The sequence below is a fragment of the Lucilia sericata genome, unplaced genomic scaffold (genome assembly GCF_015586225.1).
Source record: "Lucilia sericata isolate MDLA Ls3-8-SP2 unplaced genomic scaffold, ASM1558622v1 Contig001527F_arrow, whole genome shotgun sequence".
In the NCBI taxonomy this organism is placed as follows: Eukaryota; Metazoa; Arthropoda; class Insecta; order Diptera; family Calliphoridae; genus Lucilia; species Lucilia sericata.
The window spans coordinates 82,250-102,675 of NW_023995452.1; the positions used below are offsets into that span (position 1 = coordinate 82,250).

The 20,426-nt window shown below is 32.5% G+C and overlaps 4 protein-coding genes across 4 annotated transcripts; 3 read left to right on the top strand and 1 right to left on the bottom strand.

The window, feature by feature from the left end:
- Positions 1–4,698: 4,698 nt before the first annotated feature.
- Positions 4,699–8,502, top strand: LOC119611766 (dynein intermediate chain 3, ciliary-like). Its single transcript, XM_037967455.1, has 2 exons — positions 4,699–6,365; positions 8,069–8,502. The coding sequence occupies exons 1-2, from the start codon at positions 4,827–4,829 to the stop codon at positions 8,435–8,437; spliced, it is 1,908 nt and encodes a 635-aa protein (XP_037823383.1). The 5' UTR covers positions 4,699–4,826; the 3' UTR covers positions 8,438–8,502.
- Positions 8,453–12,487, bottom strand: LOC119611767 (protein hold'em-like). The gene is made up of 3 exons (XM_037967456.1): positions 11,499–12,487; positions 8,922–9,075; positions 8,453–8,859 (listed from the first exon to the last, which is right to left on the bottom strand). The coding sequence occupies exons 1-3, from the start codon at positions 12,415–12,417 to the stop codon at positions 8,472–8,474; spliced, it is 1,461 nt and encodes a 486-aa protein (XP_037823384.1). The 5' UTR covers positions 12,418–12,487; the 3' UTR covers positions 8,453–8,471.
- A 184-nt stretch (positions 12,488–12,671) lies between these two features.
- On the top strand, positions 12,672–14,804 carry LOC119611763 (dynein intermediate chain 3, ciliary-like). Its single transcript, XM_037967452.1, is given in 6 exon segments — positions 12,672–12,684; positions 12,687–13,741; positions 13,867–14,045; positions 14,106–14,343; positions 14,402–14,625; positions 14,699–14,804. Coding segments are annotated over 6 exon segments (1,728 nt in total). The 3' UTR covers positions 14,718–14,804.
- Positions 14,805–15,666: 862 nt separating this feature from the next.
- Positions 15,667–20,209, top strand: LOC119611764 (integrator complex subunit 3 homolog). Its single transcript, XM_037967453.1, is given in 5 exon segments — positions 15,667–16,272; positions 17,618–17,993; positions 17,996–18,022; positions 18,025–18,156; positions 18,189–20,209. Coding segments are annotated over 4 exon segments (2,400 nt in total). The 5' UTR covers positions 15,667–16,272; positions 17,618–17,749; the 3' UTR covers positions 20,186–20,209.
- The last annotated feature ends 217 nt before the right edge of the window (positions 20,210–20,426 follow it).

A 20,426-nucleotide genomic window follows, 5' to 3' on the forward strand; every position in this document is an offset into this window, starting at 1 on the left:
GTCTATTCTATAGTGCAAACTATGGTCTATTCTATAATCCAAACTATTAGTCTATTCTATAATACAGACTTTAGTCCAGACTAAAGTCTATTCCGTAGTCCAGATTATAGTCTATTCTATAATCCAGACTGTAGTCCAGACTATAGTATATTCAATAGTCTAGGCTATAGTCTGTTCTATAGTTGAGACTATAGTCTATTCTATAGTCCAGACTATAGTCTGTTCTTTAGTCCAGACTATAGTCTATTCTATAGTCCAGACTATAGTCTGTTCTTTAGTCCAGACTATAGTCTATTCTATAGTCCAGACTATAGTCTAATCTATAGTCCAAACTATAGTCTATTCTATAATCCAAACTATTAGTCTATTCTATAATCCAGACTATAGTCCAGACTAAAGTCTATTCCGTAGTCCAGACTATAGTCTACTCTATAATCCAGACTGTAGTCCATTCTATAGTCCAGACTATAGTCTATTCAATAGTCTAGGCTATAGTCTGTTCTATAGTTGAGGCTATAGTCTGTTCTATATTTGAGACTATAGTCTATTCTATAGTTGAGACTATAGTCTATTCTACAGTCCCGACTATAGTCTATTCTATAGTCCAGACTATAGTATATTCTATAGTTCGGACTATAGTCTATTCTATAGTCCAGACTAAAGTCTATTCTATAGTCCAGACTATAGTATGTTCTATAGTCCAGACTATAGTATATTCTATAGTTCGGAATATAGTCTATTCTATAGTCCAGACTAAAGTCTATTTTATAGTCCAGACTATAGTCTGTTCTATAGTCCAGACTATAGTCTATTCTATAGTCCAGACTATAGTCTATTCTATAATCCAGACTATAGACTATTCTATAATCCAGACTATAGTCTATTCTATAGTTCGGACTATAGTCTATTCTATAGTCCAGACTAAAGTCTATTCTATATTCCAGACTATAGTCTATTCTATAGTTCGTACTGTAGTCTATTCTATAGGCCAGGCTATAGTCTATTCTATAGTCCAGACTATACTCTATTCTATAGTCCAGACTACAGTCAATTCTATAGTCCAGACTATAGTGAATTCTATAGTCCAGACTATAGTCTATTTTATAGTACAGACTATAGTTTATTCTATAGTCCAGACTATAGTCTATTCTATAGTCCAGACTAAAGTCTATTCTATAGTATAGACTATAGTCTATTCTATAGTCCAGACTATACTCTATTCTATAGTCCAGACTATAGACAATTCTATAGTCCAGACTATAGTCAATTCTATAGTCCAGACTATAGTCAATTCTATAGTCCAGACTATAGTCAATTCTATAGTCCAGACTATAGTCAATTCTATAGTCCAGACTATAGTCTATTCTATAGTGCAGACTATAGTCTATTCTATAGTGCAGACTATAGTCTATTCTATAGTGCAGACTATAGTCTATTTTATAGTCCAGACTATAGTCTATTCTATAGTCCAGACTATAGTCTATTTTATAGTCCAGACTATAGTCTATTCTATAGTCCAGACTATAGTCTATTCTATAGTGCAGACTATAGTCTATTCTATAGTGCAGACTATAGTCTATTCTTTAGTGCAGACTATAGTCTATTCTATAGTGCAGACTATAGTCTATTCTATAGTGCAGACTATAGCCTATTCTATAGTGCAGATTCTATAGTCCAGACTATAGTATTTTCTATAGTCCAGACTAAAGTCTATTCTATAGTCCAGATATAGTCCAAATTGGAGTCTTATTCTAATCTTTTGTTTTAAAATATTTTCGAAATCCTACGACTTTCTTTCACTATCCGAAAAAAATATGTGATGTTAATCTTGAAAAAAAAAAATGTGAATGTTTTAGCAATAAGTATTGATAATATATAAAGATAAAGAAAACCAAAAAAACACCCCGACCAGTTTGAAACTCAAAGAAATTACTAAGAAATATAATGATAAAGAAGAAAAAGAAAAGATGTTAAACAAAAACAGGAGCTAGTTAACTTTTAAGCCTCTAATGTTAAACTATATTAAAAATTCAACAAAAACAACACAAACAAAATATATACCAGTAATATTTATAGATAAAAAGATATAAATTTCTAATATTTTGTGCTGAATTTTTAAATAAAGAGTAAAAAGTTTAAAAAATCAACTATTTTTAAAAAAATCACTAAAAATACTTGTAGTTTACGCCTCTTTAAGATACTAAAACCTAAAACTGAAAGAAAAATCTAATTAAATTAAATTCTGTTAAAATAAAACAAAAAAACTAAAACAGTATTATTTACTCGTTTTCCAAAACTTTGGATTTTAGTTATAATACTGTATTTTAACTGTGCTATCAAAAACAGAAATAAAAAATATACATATATAGACGATATCTCTTTATAGAACTGGCTTTTAAAATACAAGAAATCTAAACTAATAATTTAATGTTTAATCTAAATCAGAGAATTATAAATATATATAACAAAATATTATATATACATAGTATTTATGGATCTATTAGTTATACGAAATAATAATAAAAAAAAAAAATGAAAATATATTGAAAAATAAAATGATCTAATATAGTTATGAGAATCATTTGAAAAATGGTTTTATTTAGTGGGACCCTAAATGTGTTTGCATCTATAGTATATTCCATAGTAAGACTATAGTCCAGACCATAGTCTATTCTATAGTCCAGACTATGGTCTGTTCTATAGTCCACACTATAGTCTATTTTATAGTACAGACTATAGTCTGATCTATAGTCCAGACAATAGTCTATTCTATAGTCCAGACTATAGCCTATTCTATAGTCTAGACTATAGTCTATTCTATAGTCCAAACTATAGTCTATTCTGTAGTTCAGACTATAGTTCAGACTATAGTCTATTCTATAGTTCAGACTATAGTTCAGACTATAGTCTATTCTATAGTCCAGACTATAGTCCGGACTATAGTCTATTCTATAGCCCAGACTATAGTCTATTCTATAGTCCAGACTATAGTCCGGATTATAGGCTATTCTATAGTCCAGACTATAGTCTATTCTATAGTCCAGACTATAGTCTATTCTATAGTCCAGACTATAGTCTATTCTATAGTCCAGACTATAGTCTATTCTATAGTCCAGACTATAGTCTATTCTATAGTCCAGACTATAGTCTATTCTATAGTCCAGACTATAGTCTATTCTATAGTACAGCCTATAGTCTATTCTATAGTCCAGACTATAGTCTATTCTATAGTACAGCCTATAGTCTATTCTGTAGTCCAGACTATAGTCTATTCTGTAGTCAACCTATAGTCTATTCTATAGTCCAGACTATAGTCTATTCCATTGTCCAGACTATAGTCTATTCTATAGTCCAGACTATAGTCTATTCTATAGTCCAGACTATAGTCTATTCTATAGTCCAGACTATAGTCTATTCTATAGTCCAGACTATAGTCTATTCTATAGTCCAGACTATGGTCTATTCTATAGTCCAGACTAAAGTATATTCTATAGTCCAGACTATAGTGTATTCTATAGTCCACACTATAGTATATTCTATAGTCCACACTATAGTCTATTCTATAGTCCACACTATAGTCTATTCTATAGTCCAGACTAAAGTCTATTCTATAGTCCAGACTATAGTCTATTCTATAGTCCAGACTATAGTCTATTCTATAGTTCAGACTATAGTCTATTCTATAGACCAGACTATAGTCTATTCTATAGACCAGACTATAGTGTATTCTATAATCCAGACTATAGTGTATTCTATAGTCCAGACTATAGTGTATTCTATAGTCCACACTATAGTCTATTCTATAGTCCAGACTATAGTCTATTCTATAGACAAGACTATAGTCTATTCTATAGTCCAGACTATAGTCTATTATATAGTCCAGACTATAGTCTATTCTATAGTCCAGACTATAGTCTATTATATAGTCCAGACTATAGTCTATTCTATAGTCCAGACTATAGTCTATTCTATAGTCCAGACTATAGTCTATTCTATAGTCCAGACTATAGTCTATTCTATAGTCCAGACTATAGTCTATTCTATAGTCCAGACTATAGTCTATTCTATGGTCCAGACTATAGTGTAGTCTATAGTCCACAGTATAGTTTATTCTATAGTCCAGACTATAGTTTATTCTATAGCTCAGACTATATTCTAGTCTATAGTCCAGACTATAGTCTATTCTATAGTCCAGGCTATAGTCCATTCTATAGTTCAGACTATAGTCTATTCTATAGTCCAGACTATATGTAGTTTATTCTATAGTCCAGACTATAGTCTATTCTATAGTCCAGACTATAGTCTATTCTATAGTCCAGACTATAGTCTATTCTATAGTCCAGACTATAGTCTATTCTATAGTCCAGACTATAGTCTATTCTATAGTCCAGACTATAGTCTATTCTATAGTCCAGACTATAGTCTATTCTATAGTCTATTCTATAGTCCAGACTATAGTTTGCTCTATAGTCCAGACTATAGTCTATTCTATAGTGTAGACTATAATATTCTATAGTCCAGACTAAAGTCTATTCTATTCCATAGTACATATTATAGTATATTTTACGGTCCGTAGTTTATTTTACTGTCCAAATTTTAGTCTATTTTATATTCCGGACTTATATATGTTCTTATGTTCGGAGTATTTGAATCAAAGAAGAGTTTTTTTAACTTCGATCGAAACTCTTTATGTAGTTCATCATTTTCCTTTATTTCTAGCTAAAACTTGACATAGACATTTTGTAAAAAAAACTTAGAAAATAATAAAAATATTTGAAGCAGACTCACGAATTTCTAACCGATTTCTCTAAAGCTCTTCCCCCAACATGCATATGACAAATCAATTTATTTACTCACGAGAGCGAAGACGTTTCGGTAGACAATGCATGTTTAGTGATCGCACCCAAGCAATGTTGAGTATACATCCCAGTCAAAGATTACGTCTGCATTATATACTACGTAATCCGGTAAATACCGCCACCCAGTTAAGTGATCAGAAAGCTTTAAGTGTAATGGTCACGGAAAATGTAGCCTTTGCTGAACATGGCATGTATCATTACGAGGGCGGCTGGCCCAAAGAGGTTAATCTTAATGATGAGGAGTCTACGCTAAGGCATAGGAAAAAGATTGAACGTGAGGATAACTGGGGTAGTCAGGTGACCAATTTGATAGCTCAATCCACGGATATGGTGGAAATAAATAATACTATAAATATATATCAAGAATTTTTTACCGATTTGTCTGGTGAGCTGTGTGAAGATATCAAGGAGCTATTTGAGGCGAGACAAAAGAATATATTTCATGATCCGGTAGTGGCTTTGCCAAGACCTATAAGTGTAATAGATTGGGCCCCTAGTGATATCAGAAGATTTCTAGTATTACACACTAATATACCTCTCAAGAGAGAGGAGGCAGGAGAAGAGGGGAAGGAGAAAAAGGAAAGTACTTTTAATAATTTCTATATATGGGATTTGGAAAATCCTCTTAAACCTATGGTGGTGTTCAATTGCCATGAGGTAGTTTTGAAGACCTATTTCTGTCCCAAAGATGAGAATTGGTTGGCGGGTGGATTATGGTCGGGTAAAGTTTGTGTTTGGGATGCCCGTACTGGCGATATGCCTGTAAGCATTTGCCCTTTAGAGGCCGCTCATCGGGAAGCTGTACCGGCCGTTTGTTGGGTTCATTCTAAAACCAATACAGAATTTTACACTGGTTCCTATGATGGTTCTGTAAAATATTGGGATGGTCGTGATTTAGATATTCCTTTGCAGGAAATTCTATTAGATCCTGTAATGACAGATGAACAATCGCGAGATCGTGCTCAGGGTGTAACGGTATTGGAATTTGAATACACTATACCGGTACGTTTTATAGCGGGTAGTGATATGGGCAGCATTTTTGTGGGCAATCGTAAAGGTATGACTCCCATGGAAACTTGGGCGGCTGGAAATTATCGTATATTTTGTGGACCCATTAGAACTATTGAGAGGAATCCATTTTTTGTTAAAAATTTCCTGATAACTGGGGATTGGTGCGTTAAAGTTTGGGCGGAGGAATGCAAGGGCTCACCCACTACTTTGTTGATGAAAAAGAAAAGTCAAATACTCTGTGGCACTTGGAGCACCATGCGTTGTTCCCTCTTTGTTACGGGTGATATGAGTGGAGAATTGGATTTCTGGGATTTATTGCTGCATCAACGTAGACCCATATTTTCCTTGAAGTTTTCAAGCCCTATTATGCATGCGAAATTTAGAAGTGATGGTGAATATCTGGCAGTATGTTTGGCCAATGGTGATGTTCAGTTATTGGAGTTGGATGCAGCTTTGAAGCATAGCACGAGTAAGGATAAGGCTTTGATAGCGGCGGTAAGTAGAGAGGGTTAGATCTTGATCTGCTTTGCAAGACTATAGACTAGACAATAGACAAGACTATATACTATCGACTAGACTGGACTATAGACTAGACTGGACTATAGACTAGACTATAGACTAGACAATAGACTAGACAATAGAGTAGACTATAGACTAGACTATAGACTAGACTATAGACTAGACTATAGACTAGACTATAGACCAGACTATAGACTAGACTATAGACTAGACTATAGACTAGACTATAGACTATACTATAGACTATACTATAGACTAGACTATAGACTAGACTATAGACTAGATTATAGACTAGACTAGACTATAGACTAGACTATAGACTAGACTATAGACTAGACTATAGACTAGACTATAGACTAGACTATAGACTAGGCTATAGACTAGGCTAGACTAGACTATAGACTAGACTATAGACTAGACTATAGACTAGGCTATAGACTAGACTATAGACTAGACTATAGACTAGACTATAGACTAGACTATAGACTAGACTATAGACTAGACTATAGACTAGACTATAGACTAGACTATAGACTAGACTATAGACTAGACTATAGACTAGACTATAGACTAGACTATAGACTAGACTATAGACTAGACTATAGACTAGACTATAGACTAGACTATAGACTAGACTATAGACTAGACTATAGACTAGACTATAGACTAGACTATAGACTAGACTATAGACTAGACTATAGACTAGACTATAGACTAGACTATAGACTAGACTATAGACTAGACTATAGACTAGACTATAGACTAGACTATAGACTAGACTATAGACTAGACTAGACTAGACTATAGACTAGACTATAGACTAGACTATAGACTAGACTATAGACTAGACTAGACTATAGACTAGACTAGACTATAGACTAGACTATAGACTAGACTAGACTATAGACTAGACTAGACTATAGACTAGACTAGACTATAGACTAGACTAGACTATAGACTAGACTAGACTATAGACTAGACTATAGACTAGACTATAGACTAGACTATAGACTAGACTATAGACTAGACTATAGACTAGACTATAGACTAGACTATAGACTAGACTATAGACTAGACTATAGACTAGACTATAGACTAGACTATAGACTAGACTATAGACTAGACTATAGACTAGACTATAGACTAGACTATAGACTAGACTAGATAGACTATAGACTAGACTATAGACTAGACTATAGACTAGACTATAGACTAGAATATAGACTAGACTATAGACTAGACTATAGACTAGACTATAGACTAGACTATAGACTAGACTATAGACTAGACTATAGACTAGACTATAGACTAGACTATAGACTAGACTATAGACTAGACTATAGACTAGACTATAGACTAGACTATAGACTAGACTATAGACTAGACTATAGACTAGACTATAGACTAGACTATAGACTAGACTATAGACTAGACTATAGACTAGACTATAGACTAGACTATAGACTAGACTATAGACTAGACTATAGACTAGACTATAGACTAGACTATAGACTAGACTATAGACTAGACTATAGACTAGACTATAGACTAGACTATAGACTAGACTATAGACTAGACTATAGACTATACTATATATAATTTAGACTAATCTATACACTAGACTATAGACCACATTAACTTCAATATGTTTCTCTTTTCTCCAAACGTCTACGATCTAGATGTTTGAACGAGAACAATTACGCTGCAAACTCTTAGAGGGACGAGTCGAAGAAATGAAATTGAAAAAACGCACTACAGAAGCCGATCTCGAAAGGAAAACTCTTGAAGAATCCCAACGCCAACCGGCCGACGAAACACTTGACCCCGATAATCCCGAAGAATTTTTACGTATTATTTCCTCTGATATAGAATTTAGAGAGGGCCTCAACAATTTCCAAGATCTTGTTATAAAAGTGGAAAAGAAACGTCAAGATAGGCAATACATTATGGAAAGAACGGAATTCGAGTTTGATCAACAAATAACAAATACACAATTTGAGGACCACGAAAACATAAATGATGAAAACAAAGATACCACTAATATATAACTTAATTAAATTTTTATTTGTTTTAAACATTTCTTTAAAATGCTGAAATATATTTGGATAATTCTTCTATATCTATTGGTCTCATAGCTATAACTATAACCACCAATTTACGTCTTAACATATTGGGTTTCTTAATCAAAAGTTTAACTTCATAATGATTCATTAAGAAGGACCATTTTAATTTATCCAATTCTTTTTCGTTTAACGAACGATATTGTGTGGGATTTAGGTTTAAAATACTTTCAGCAGTTTTATCAGTTAAACGGGCCTCCACTAACGTACCCGTTTGATCACTGAGATGTACATTTATATTGAAAAAATATTCAAAATTTTCTTCTGAAGAGTTAATGGAAAAGGCCATTTGACATTGTTCCATTTGACAAAGGGTTTTATTCCAGGGTATTAACCGACTACAGGATTTGCTGGAATAGAGAACTTGATAATAGTGATTCTTTATTTTCAAGATTGCTTAAATATTTCTTACCATTTTTTGCTTAAAACAAAACTTTGTAGATCCAAATTCATGTGTGTGATCATGGCAAATAAAACGGCAGTAAATTGATCGTTTGTATCACTTAATTGACCCTCTGCTCGGGTATAAATTTGTCGTACGGTCATTATGGTTTGTATTTGATCAGCTGGAAGGGAAGGAATTATTAGCTTTAATTGTAGTGTAAACTATATAGTCCTGAATATAGTTTATTCGATAGTCCAGACTATAGTCTATTCTATAATTCAGACTATAGTCTATTCTATAGTCCAGACTATAGTCTATTATATAGTCCAGACTATAGTCTATTCTATAGTCCAGACTAAAGTCTATTCTATAGTCCAGTCTATAGTCTATTCTATAGTCCAGACTATAGTATATTCTATAGTCCAGACTATAGTCTATTCTATAGTCCAGACTATGGTCTATTCTATAGTCCAGACTATAGTATATTCTATAGTCCAGACTATAGTATATTCTATAGTCCAGACTATTGCCTATTCTGTAGTCCAGACTATAGTCTATTCTATAATTCAGACTATAGTCTATTCTATAGTCCAGACTATAGTCTATTTTATAGTTCAGACTATAGTCTATTTTATAGTCCAGACTATAGTCTATTCTATAGTCCAGACTATAGTCTATTCTATAGTCCAGACTATAGTCTATTCTATAGTCCAGACTATAGTCTATTCTATAGTCCAGACTATAGTCTATTCTATAGTCCAGACTATAGTCTATTCTTTAGTCCAGACTATAGTCTATTCTATAGTCCAGACTATAGTCTATTCTATAGTCCAGACTATAGTCTATTCTATAGTCCAGACTATAGTCTATTCTATAGTCCAGACTATAGTCTATTCTATAGTCCAGACTATAGTCTATACTATAGTCCAGACTATAGTATATTTTATAGTCCAGACTATAGTATATTTTATAGTCCAGACTATAGTCTATTCTATAGTCCAGACTATAGTCTATTCTATAGTCAAGAATATAGTCTGTTCTATAGTCCAGAATATAGTCTGTTCTATAGTCCAGACTATAGTCTGTTCTATAGTCCAGACTATAGTCTGTTCTATAGTCCAGACTATAGTCTATTCTATAGTCTATTCTATAGTCCAGACTATAGTCTATTCTATAGTACAGACTATGGTCTATTCTATAGTCTATTCTATAGTCCAGACTATAGTATATTCTATAGTCAAGACTATAGCCTATTCTATTCTAGACTATAGTCTATTCTACAATCCAGACTATGGTCTATACTATAGTCCAGACTATAGTCTATTCTATAGTCCAGACTATAGTCTATTCTATAGTCCAGACTATAGTCTATTCTATAGTCCAGATTATAGTCTATTCTATAATTCAGACTATAGTCTATTCTACAGTCTAGACTATAGTCCAGACTATAGTCTATTCTATAGTCCAGACTATAGTCTATTCTATAGTCCAGACTATAGTCTATTCTATAGTCCAGACTATAGTCTATTCTATAGTCCAGACTATAGTCTATTCTATAGTCTAATCTATAGTCTATTCTATAGTCCAGACTATAGTCTATTCTATAGTCCAGACTATAGTCTATTCTATAGTCCAGACTATAGTCTATTCTATAGTCCAGTCTATAGTCTATTCTATAGTCCAGACTATAGTCTATTCTATAGTCCAGACTATAGTCTATTCTATAGTCCAGACTATAGTCTATTCTATAGTCCAGACTATAGTCTATTCTATAGTCCAGACTATAGTCTATTCTATAGTCCAGAATATAGTCTGTTCTATAGTCCAGAATATAGTCTGTTCTATAGTCCAGACTATAGTCTGTTCTATAGTCCAGACTATAGTCTGTTCTATAGTCCAGACTATAGTCTGTTCTATAGTCCAGACTATAGTCTATTCTATAGTCTATTCTATAGTCCAGACTATAGTCTATTCTATAGTACAGACTATGGTCTATTCTATAGTCTATTCTATAGTCCAGACTATAGTATATTCTATAGTCAAGACTATAGCCTATTCTATTCTAGACTATAGTCTATTCTACAATCCAGACTATGGTCTATACTATAGTCCAGACTATAGTCTATTCTATAGTCCAGACTATAGTCTATTCTATAGTCCAGACTATAGTCTATTCTATAGTCCAGATTATAGTCTATTCTATAATTCAGACTATAGTCTATTCTACAGTCTAGACTATAGTCCAGACTATAGTCTATTCTATAGTCCAGACTATAGTCTATTCTATAGTCCAGACTATAGTCTATTCTATAGTCTAATCTATAGTCCAGACTATAATCTATTCTATATTCCAGACTATAGTCTATTCTATAGTCCAGACTATAGTCTATTCTGTAGTCCAGACTATAGTCTATTCTATAGTCCAGACTATAGTCTATTCTATAGTCCAGACTGTAGTCTATTCTATAGTCCAGACTATAGTATATTCTAGTCCAGACTATAGTATATTTATAGTCCAGACTATAGTTTATTCTATAGTCTATTCTATAGTCCAGTCTATAGTCCATTCAATAGCCTAGTTTATGCTTTAAATTTTGCCCTTACCTTTTGGCAAAGCATCCGTACTTTGCTGAGCAAACATTTCGAATGCTGCCTTAGGCATAGACTCAGCATATTCCATTAACATTTGCGTCTCCTGGCCCATAGGATTTTCATAGATTAAACTTCTCGAAGTAAAGCTTAAAATGCAACTCTTATAGAATTCGGAATAGCTGACTTTAATATCTATTAAATGTAAGACCGTCTTTAAAGGCTGCCACAATTTTCGAGCTCTTTCTATCCAATCCGGATGCCAAATGGTTAATATTAAGCCACTGGATAAACTTTGATCAAACACTATAAGTTCCAAACATTGACGCACTTTGCCATCTTTAGCTGCCTTCAGCTCACGCAAAGGTCTTAGTAAACCTACTAAAACCAAAAAATCCATATGCATATCAACGGCATGAGAATCACGAAAAGATTTTTTAACATCGGCCAGATTAAGTACAGAATATAAAGGTTTATGCGAAAGGCGCCATAATTGTTTAACATCTTTATAGTTTTCTAGATCATGATAATTATGTTTTTCCATAAAACCTTGACCATCGTTTAGGACCAGGGTTATGGGTAAAGTGGCCACTGGTTGATATCTAGCTTGTAGAGAATTTGGACCCTCAATTTTTATATTATTTACTTTGCAACAAATAACATCCACTATATCACCTATTTGAATTTTTTCATTGTATTCTTCTATTCTCTGCCGAGGACCCCAACATTTACAATTGACCACATGATGTTTGGAATCACGCAAAGTAAAATTCATGACACCCTTATATTGGGTATCATTTTTGGCCAGAAATATATTGGGTTCGGTTTTGCTCAATACCAAGGCCACTATTAAAGTATTCACATCCTCGGCATGTAAATCGTTAAGTTTTTTAACCGTTAATTCGGAAATATTTTGCGAGGGTTTAAAAGACATTTTAAATTAAGTAAAAATTTTGATATTTATTAAGAAAAACAAACTTTACATTGAATTTAATATAAACAATGATAATTTACCGTTATTTTGTGATATTTTAAAAGAAAGAGTTGCCATATTTAAGAATTTATGTTAAACGGTTGTCAAGGGCTACACTAAACAAAATTTCTATATTGATTAAACAAATTGCTGGAAGAAACTTTAAATTCTTTAAAGTTTTAACAAAATTGTTGTTAAATTTTCAAATTTCCATTATGGATTATACCTATAAAAAGAAAGACGTTATTTTGGTGCTCCGGTTACCTTTGGCAATAAGGATGAGGTTATATTTACGGAAAATTCCAATCGTGAATTGGTTAAAAATTATATCTTAAAAAATCCAGTAGATCGTGATACCCAATATGCCAATCAAATGTCTTTAAGTGTGGCCAATACGGAGAGAGCCACTTATAAACATGTGGGCATAACCCATAATGAGGGCGGTTGGCCCAAAGATATAAATATGCATGATCCCGAACAGACGGTACGCTATAAAAGAAAAATCGAAAAAGATGAGAATTATATAACCCAAGTGATGAATTTGTGTAAACCCATGGAACAGTATATCTATCAAAATAATGCTGTTAATATTTATGAAAACTATTTTGATGAATTAGAGCCAGCTCCTTTACCGGAACCCTGTCGTTCGAGAACGGTTAATGTTTATCGCGATCCTAACCCTATAAAAGTGCCGGTAACACATTTGTCCTGGTCTCCGGATGGTGGCATAAAAATGGCTGTCAGTCATTGTGATATGAAATTTCAGGGTGATAAAACCGGACAGAAATGCAATTCCTATATATGGGAAGTAGAAAATCCCAATGAACCCTATTTGACTTTGGAACCCAAAGTACCCTGTGTTTGTTTGGAATACAATCAAAAAGATCCTACCAGTTTGGTTAGTGGCATGTATAATGGCCAGGTGGCTGCTTGGGATACCAGACATGGCAAATATCCCGTAATGATTAGTGAGCGAGAAGTGTGTCATCGTGAACCGGTAAATTCGGTTCTTTGGAATAATTCTAAAAGTGGTACGGAATTCTTTTCCGGTGGTTCAGATGGCCAAGTTTTATGGTGGGATACACGCAAATTAAATGAGCCATTAGATCGTTTACTTATGGATCCGGTTAAAAGTGATGAACAAGATTTATCAAGATCGTATGGAGTTTCGGTATTGGAATATGAAACTACTATTCCCACACGATTTATGGCGGGCACAGAAATGGGCATGTTGTTTGGCTGTAATAGAAAGGGGAAAACGCCTTTGGAGAAGATACAAATAAGGGTAAGAAGTTAAATATTACAATATATATAGACCTATTTTTCACTATAAAATGGATTATGGAATAGACTATAAGCCGGACTTTCGGATTCGGCTAGTGAATAATATTTATGTTTTTAACTTTCCAGATGATGTGCCATCTCGGTCCAGTTTATGCCATTATGCGTAATCCGGCCTTTGTTAAAAACTTTCTAACGGTGGGTGATTGGTGTGCGCGCATATGGTCGGAAGATTGTCGAGAAAGTTCTATTATTTGGACCAAAAGTAGCAGTGCCATGTTAACCGATGGAGCCTGGAGTTATACTAAGTCAATTTTAAAGAAAACTTTATGAAACATACAAAATTTTAACAAAAACTTATTTCTTAGGGTCTCCCAATTCTTTATTACCCGCATGGATGGTGTTTTGGATACCTGGGATCTATTGCAACAGCAAAATGAACCCGTTTTAACGGTTAAGGTGTGTGATGAACCTTTATACTGTGTACGCACCAATGAAAATGGTAAATTTGTAAGTTGTGGCAGTAAATTGGGAGCAACATTTCTTATCGAAGTTTCCGAGAATATGGTGACTTCTAATAAGAATGATAAGCCTTTATTAACAGCAGTAAGTTTAAAATATTTATGATAATAAGAATTTTTTTTCTAATTTTACTTTCTTAAAGATGTTTGAACGTGAAAATCGTCGGGAGAAAATCTTGGAAGCTAAATCTCGTGAGATTAAACTTAAGGTTAAAACAAACCAGGGCCAGGATCAGGGTGATATGACCATGCTAAATGGTAAAGTTAATATAGCACCCTTTAAAAGTGCCTGTGAACAGGCGGAGGCAGAATATTTTGCAGCCGTGGAGCAGGAACGTTTAAGACGCATACCCGGCAACAAGCGTAGGTGAAAAATTAAGGGATTTTTTATTTATATTTTAAATTTATTTAAAAAATGTTGTTTTTCTTTTCAATTACAGAGGACTTGGACGAAACTGAAGTCTCGGAGGCAGAGAACAGTGTTAAAGTTTAGTTTAATATTGGAAAGTTATTAAGTTTTATTACAAAGTTTTAATAGTGTAAAATTGTAGTAAATAGTGTTAAAATTTTAGTGTGATTAAAAAGTTTTATTAAAAATTTATGGAGAAGTGTCTTACAGTTCAAAATTTGCACACCAATTTCGGTTTCGTTTCTTTAAACACAAACGTTATTGCATTTAATGCCTATAGCTACTTTTAAAATTATTTATATTAAAATAGTTGTTAATTTTTGAACAGAAGACCTAATTTCCTTTAAATTAATATATAACATGTCTATTCCATCTTCTCCATGGTTCAAATTGAATTAGAAATACAAAAAAGTTAACGTATACTATTGTTTATATACCAGAGGTGTTCCACTTTGAGGGCTTCTAAACCCGCTCTGGAAAGATTTATGGGATCAATAATGAAAACATTCAATTTGATTATATATCTTCTCTATTATTGAGAAATTTTAGTAAAATCGGTTTTATAAGTTAGAAATTATAGATAAAGTTCCAATTGTTTATAGATATCCTCTAATGATGTCAAATAATTGATGATAACACAGTTAATGATAACACTGTTGTTGATAACATTTAAATTGTTCTCACTGTTATTGATAATACAGGTTGTAATAATGCAGTTTTAACAAACATTATCTTCTAAAACTCTATTTACTAACAAATATCGACAATAAAATATTAAATAATCAAGATTATAACATCAATTTATATTTTTAATTAATTAATTTTTTATGTTAATTATTTAAAATTTCTAAAAAAAAACTAAATAATTACAACACTGTGTTATCTTTATTTACATTTACAAAAACAAAAGTTTTACCACACTAGTCTTTACCCAAAAACACTTTCCAACACTTGCAATGGCTTCATTTTGTTGTGATTTTCTCTTCAGCTGTCATTCGTTTAATTTTTTTCCTCGAACTTAGTAAAGAAAAATGCAGTGCTAGTTGTTTTTTATAATTTTAATTATTTATAACAATTTATTTACAACGAATTTAATAAAAATTATAAATTTATTATTTAATTTAAAGAAATAATATAAAATACTTAAAAAAATATCTAAAATAAAACATAAAAATTGTAAAAGAAAAAAATGTCTTCTTCAGGAGTAAGAAAAATTTTCGTAAAAAACAACAGCTGCCCTTTTTTGTAATAAAGCACGTAAAAAAAGAAGAGTAAAATTTAATTACATGACAAGAACAAAAAGAGCAAGATAAATATTTAACCAAAAAAGGAACACCCTTTTTTAAGCAATAATAATAATAAATAAACAAAACAATTGACAAATATGGTGTTAAAGTAAATTTAATAATAAAAGTTAAAATAATTTTATTAAGTTTTTTATTTTTGTCATTTTTTAATGATGTCATAAAAAAGTTTAAGTGTGTGTGTTAAAAAAACTGTAAATTGTTTAATTGTTATGTTGTTGGTGGTGTCATCATGGGTCAAGCTGGCTTGATTATTATTTAAATTTTACTTTAAGTTTTAAAAGGATTTCTTTAATAAGAGGTAAGTTTTTGTTTAGTTTTTTATATTTAGTTATTAAGTTAAGTTTTCTTTTTCAAAAGATTTCTTTGTTGTGATGGCATTTTCTTTTCATTAAAATGCGTTTTTTCTTCATCTGCGTTTCTTTCAATAAGCATTTTCTTTTAGTGTTGGTAAACGTTTTTATATAGGGGTTTATTTACATTTTGCTAGGAACAGTGTTTTAGATGTGTAAAAATTGGCTTTTAATTGGGAAATGTAAATAAAATGTTTATATTTTAATAAATTGTAAACTTTTTGGATTAAAATATAAAAAATGCTTTTAATGTAAATTGTTTTTAGGAAATCTATTGTAATTCTTTAATTTTTTAAACAAATATTAACAGGATTTCCATTTTGTTTAATTATTTGGACTAGACTATATACTACACTAAAAACTAGACTATATACTAGACCATAGACTAGACTATAGATTAGACTATAGACTAGGCTATAGATTAGACTATAGACTTGACAATATACTTGACTTTAGACTAGATTGTAGTCTAAACTGTAGACTAGACTATAGACAAAACTATATACAAAACTATATACAAGAATATAGACTACACTATAGACTAGACTGTAGACTATAGACTAGACTTTAGATTAGATTATATACTAGACTGTTTACTAAACTATAGACTAGACTGTAGATTAGACTATATTCTAGACTATGTACTCGACTAGAGACTAGACTTTGTATTAGACTATAGACTAGACTATAGTATACAATAACTATACTAAAATTCATAATGATCAAGACGTAGACATCTTAAATCTTAAATTGAAGGTTTCCGAATAAAAATCGAAGAACCACGGGAACTGCAACTTTTGAAATTGGCTTAAAAAGCAATTTAACATCGAAATTGTGAAAATTGTGAATAAAACTGTTCAAAATTTAAAAAAATAGATAAAAACAATAAAAATTTAAGGATTTTTGTAAAGATTCAAAAAAATTATAATAACTGCTGCCGGCTGCTAAGTAATCTAGCTAAAACCATTGAAAAATCTTTTGAGTTTCGGACTAAATTGAAAGTTTAAGTATTTTGTTTAAAATACTTGATTGTGATACTAATTACTGCCTGCTGCTGTGTATTTACGCCTCTAAAACAAAATCATTAAATAAACTTTGAGGTTATGTTACAAATTTTTAAGGTTATGGGTAAAATTTGTTTATTTTTTCTTAATTTAATGGTTAAGGGTTTTAGTTTACTTTAAAATACTTTTAAAAAATACCAATAAAACAATGCATGTATATAAAACTAACAACTTTTAAAAACAAATTAATCTCTAAAAGCTTAAATGCTTTACATTATTTTATTTCTAGGGACCAAAACATAGAGAGACTTATAAGAAAAGGATGGGAAACAAAAAGCTGGGAATTATAAAAAACAAAAATTTCAAAGATTTTTTTACACATTAAACTTAAAAACTTTTCAAATAGAAATTTCCCAAACACATGCATTTAAAGTCTGTTTATGAAAAGCCAAGTTCTAAATATTTCCAAAACAATATGGCTAGTAGTTTATTAAATGATGATGAGGATAATGCCACACGTAATACACAGCAGCAGCAGCAACAACAACAACAGCAACAGCATAATAATAATAACTTAAACGAAACTTCCTCTAACGGCCCTAATAACAATAACAAAATGCAGGATACAGAAGCAAAATTGAAAAAACAAAATTTGGAACAAAGAAACAAGAACTGGAACAATTGCTCAATGAAAAAGTTGGCTTTTACAACAATTACAAAAGCAAGAAAGTCAAATATTAAATGGCAATTTTGAATATATGAATTTTAATGATTTCATACAAAATCTAGCCGTACAATATAAACAAGAACAAACTACACAACAAACAAATAACATAATAATGGCGATAATGTTTCCTCTCTTAGTGGAACGGGTTCTAATCATTTATCTAATGTGGAAGAGGCAATCTTAAGACGTAAGCCTTTAACGTCTAAAGAAAATCATCAAAATAACAATAATAATGTTATGCATCGCAGACAATCGGAGATCTCTAATAGATCTTCAGAATATGATAATTATCCTCAACAGGATAATCATTCTACCCATTCAGAGGGTACTAGAGGTGGTGTGGTAATGCATGGGGCGGCCCAGGCTACTCAGCAATATGCTGCGAAGGCTGCTTTAAAGAAAAGATCTGCCACAGTGGCCGGCACTACAGCACAATCCTCTACCAATTTGCAAATGATTAGGCAGCAGCATTTGGAGCAACAACAGCAACAATTGTTATATAAACAACAACAGCAGCAACAGCAACACTATCATCATCCTCAACAGCATTTGTTTAAGCCTCATGTAGATCATCATCAGGTATTAATGCCACATTTACAATATGCCACCCAAAAGTTTTACTATACCACACTGCAGCCACAAACGAATTCAACCGCAGCAGCATCACAACAAACCCAACAACTTGCAACACAGCCACCGACACACCAGCAACAACAGCAGCCTCAATATGGACGTTATATACAAAACAAACAAATTGCCCAACAGCAGACTCTACACCACAATCATGCGCCACAACAGCAACAACTCCTGTTAACACCACCCTCCGGCTCTACAATAACCATAGACAATATTTCTTTATACTCTTTAAACTCCAATAATGTGGCCACTTTACATCGTCCGGCCCAGCAGCAACAGCCCATTATTGTACAATGTGATAAATACTATTTATCACCCACTTCCCATCATGTCTCCCATAATGATGGTGCCGGTTTTATAAAATCATCACAAAATATTAAGGAATACATTTCACCCATTAATTCGCCACAACATTTATCCATCAGGGATAAAAATCGTGCACAAACATCACACCCTAACTTAGCACCTAGGGGAGCTACTCCGGCTTTAGATATTATATCGCTAGCTCCTTCCTATGTGTCCATGGAAACTATAGACTATGAACTGGCCCCAGTAGGCTCTAATATGAGATGGAGATCACAAACAAATTTGCCTCCCTCTGTAAACTCTAACACACAGTGTGAAATTAAATCCCAATCTAGCGATATGTTAAATAATAATCAGTACTATAATACCGCCCTAAATCCACCACCTCCTCCGCCTAATCCTCCTTTATTAGTAACACAAAATTCCAACTTAATACCACCGCCCAATGTTACCCAAGTTAAACCATTTAAACCTTTAGATGATATATCCACCTACAGTAATGATTCGCACAAAAAAATAAAACCCAAACAATGGTTAGAATCTTCTTTAGATGGTCCTGTTATTAGGCAAACTCCCTCTCAGGAGGAAGCTTGCTCTACTTCCTCTTTTTCCTCTAATAATAACAATAGTCAAGCACGTTCCAAACTTTCTTCACAATCTTTAAACACCTCCCGTCACTATTCTATGTCGTCGGCTCAATGTAAACCTCCACAACAACAACAGAATCCCTCTAACACCCATCATCACAACAAACTAAGTCAATCTACTTCTTATCTAAATCAATTAGATTTTGCTAATGCTAATAACACCCCCACCATCCTACCCACACCCTCTATATCCCAGGCTTATAATCTGGAATTATCACCTCAACCTTCTGCAGCTTATAAGTATATGCCTGCTCCCATACAGCCAGCAGCAGCACAGCCTGCAGCTGCTAACAGAATTCCTCCCTCTGCTTTATATGTCAATACTTCCAATACAAATCTAGTGCAGTCTGCTACCCCTACCCCACCCCTAGCAGCCGCCTTATCTCCTGATATACGCATAGAATCCCCGGTTAATATGACTGTGGTTCAGCCAGCCACTTTTCAACCTTATAAAGAGGTTACCAAACCTTTTGAAATGTCTGATTTCTATAAATATTCCACCAAGTTTAGGCAAAAGGAAAATAATAATGGTGAGAATTAGAAAGTTAATTTAGGGTAAAAAATAAACTTTTTAAACATTTTTGGAAAAAAATACAAAAAAGCTTTTTAGCAAAAGTGCTAAAAGTTTATTTTTTGAGTTTTAGAAAAAATATTCATAACAAAATTTTTTGAAAAAGCTTTTTATACAAGAGCTAAGAAAAGCTTTTTTATGAAAAAGCTAAAAAAGCCTTTTTATACAAAAGCTTAAAAAAGCTTTTTGATAAAAAAAATCTAAAAAAAGC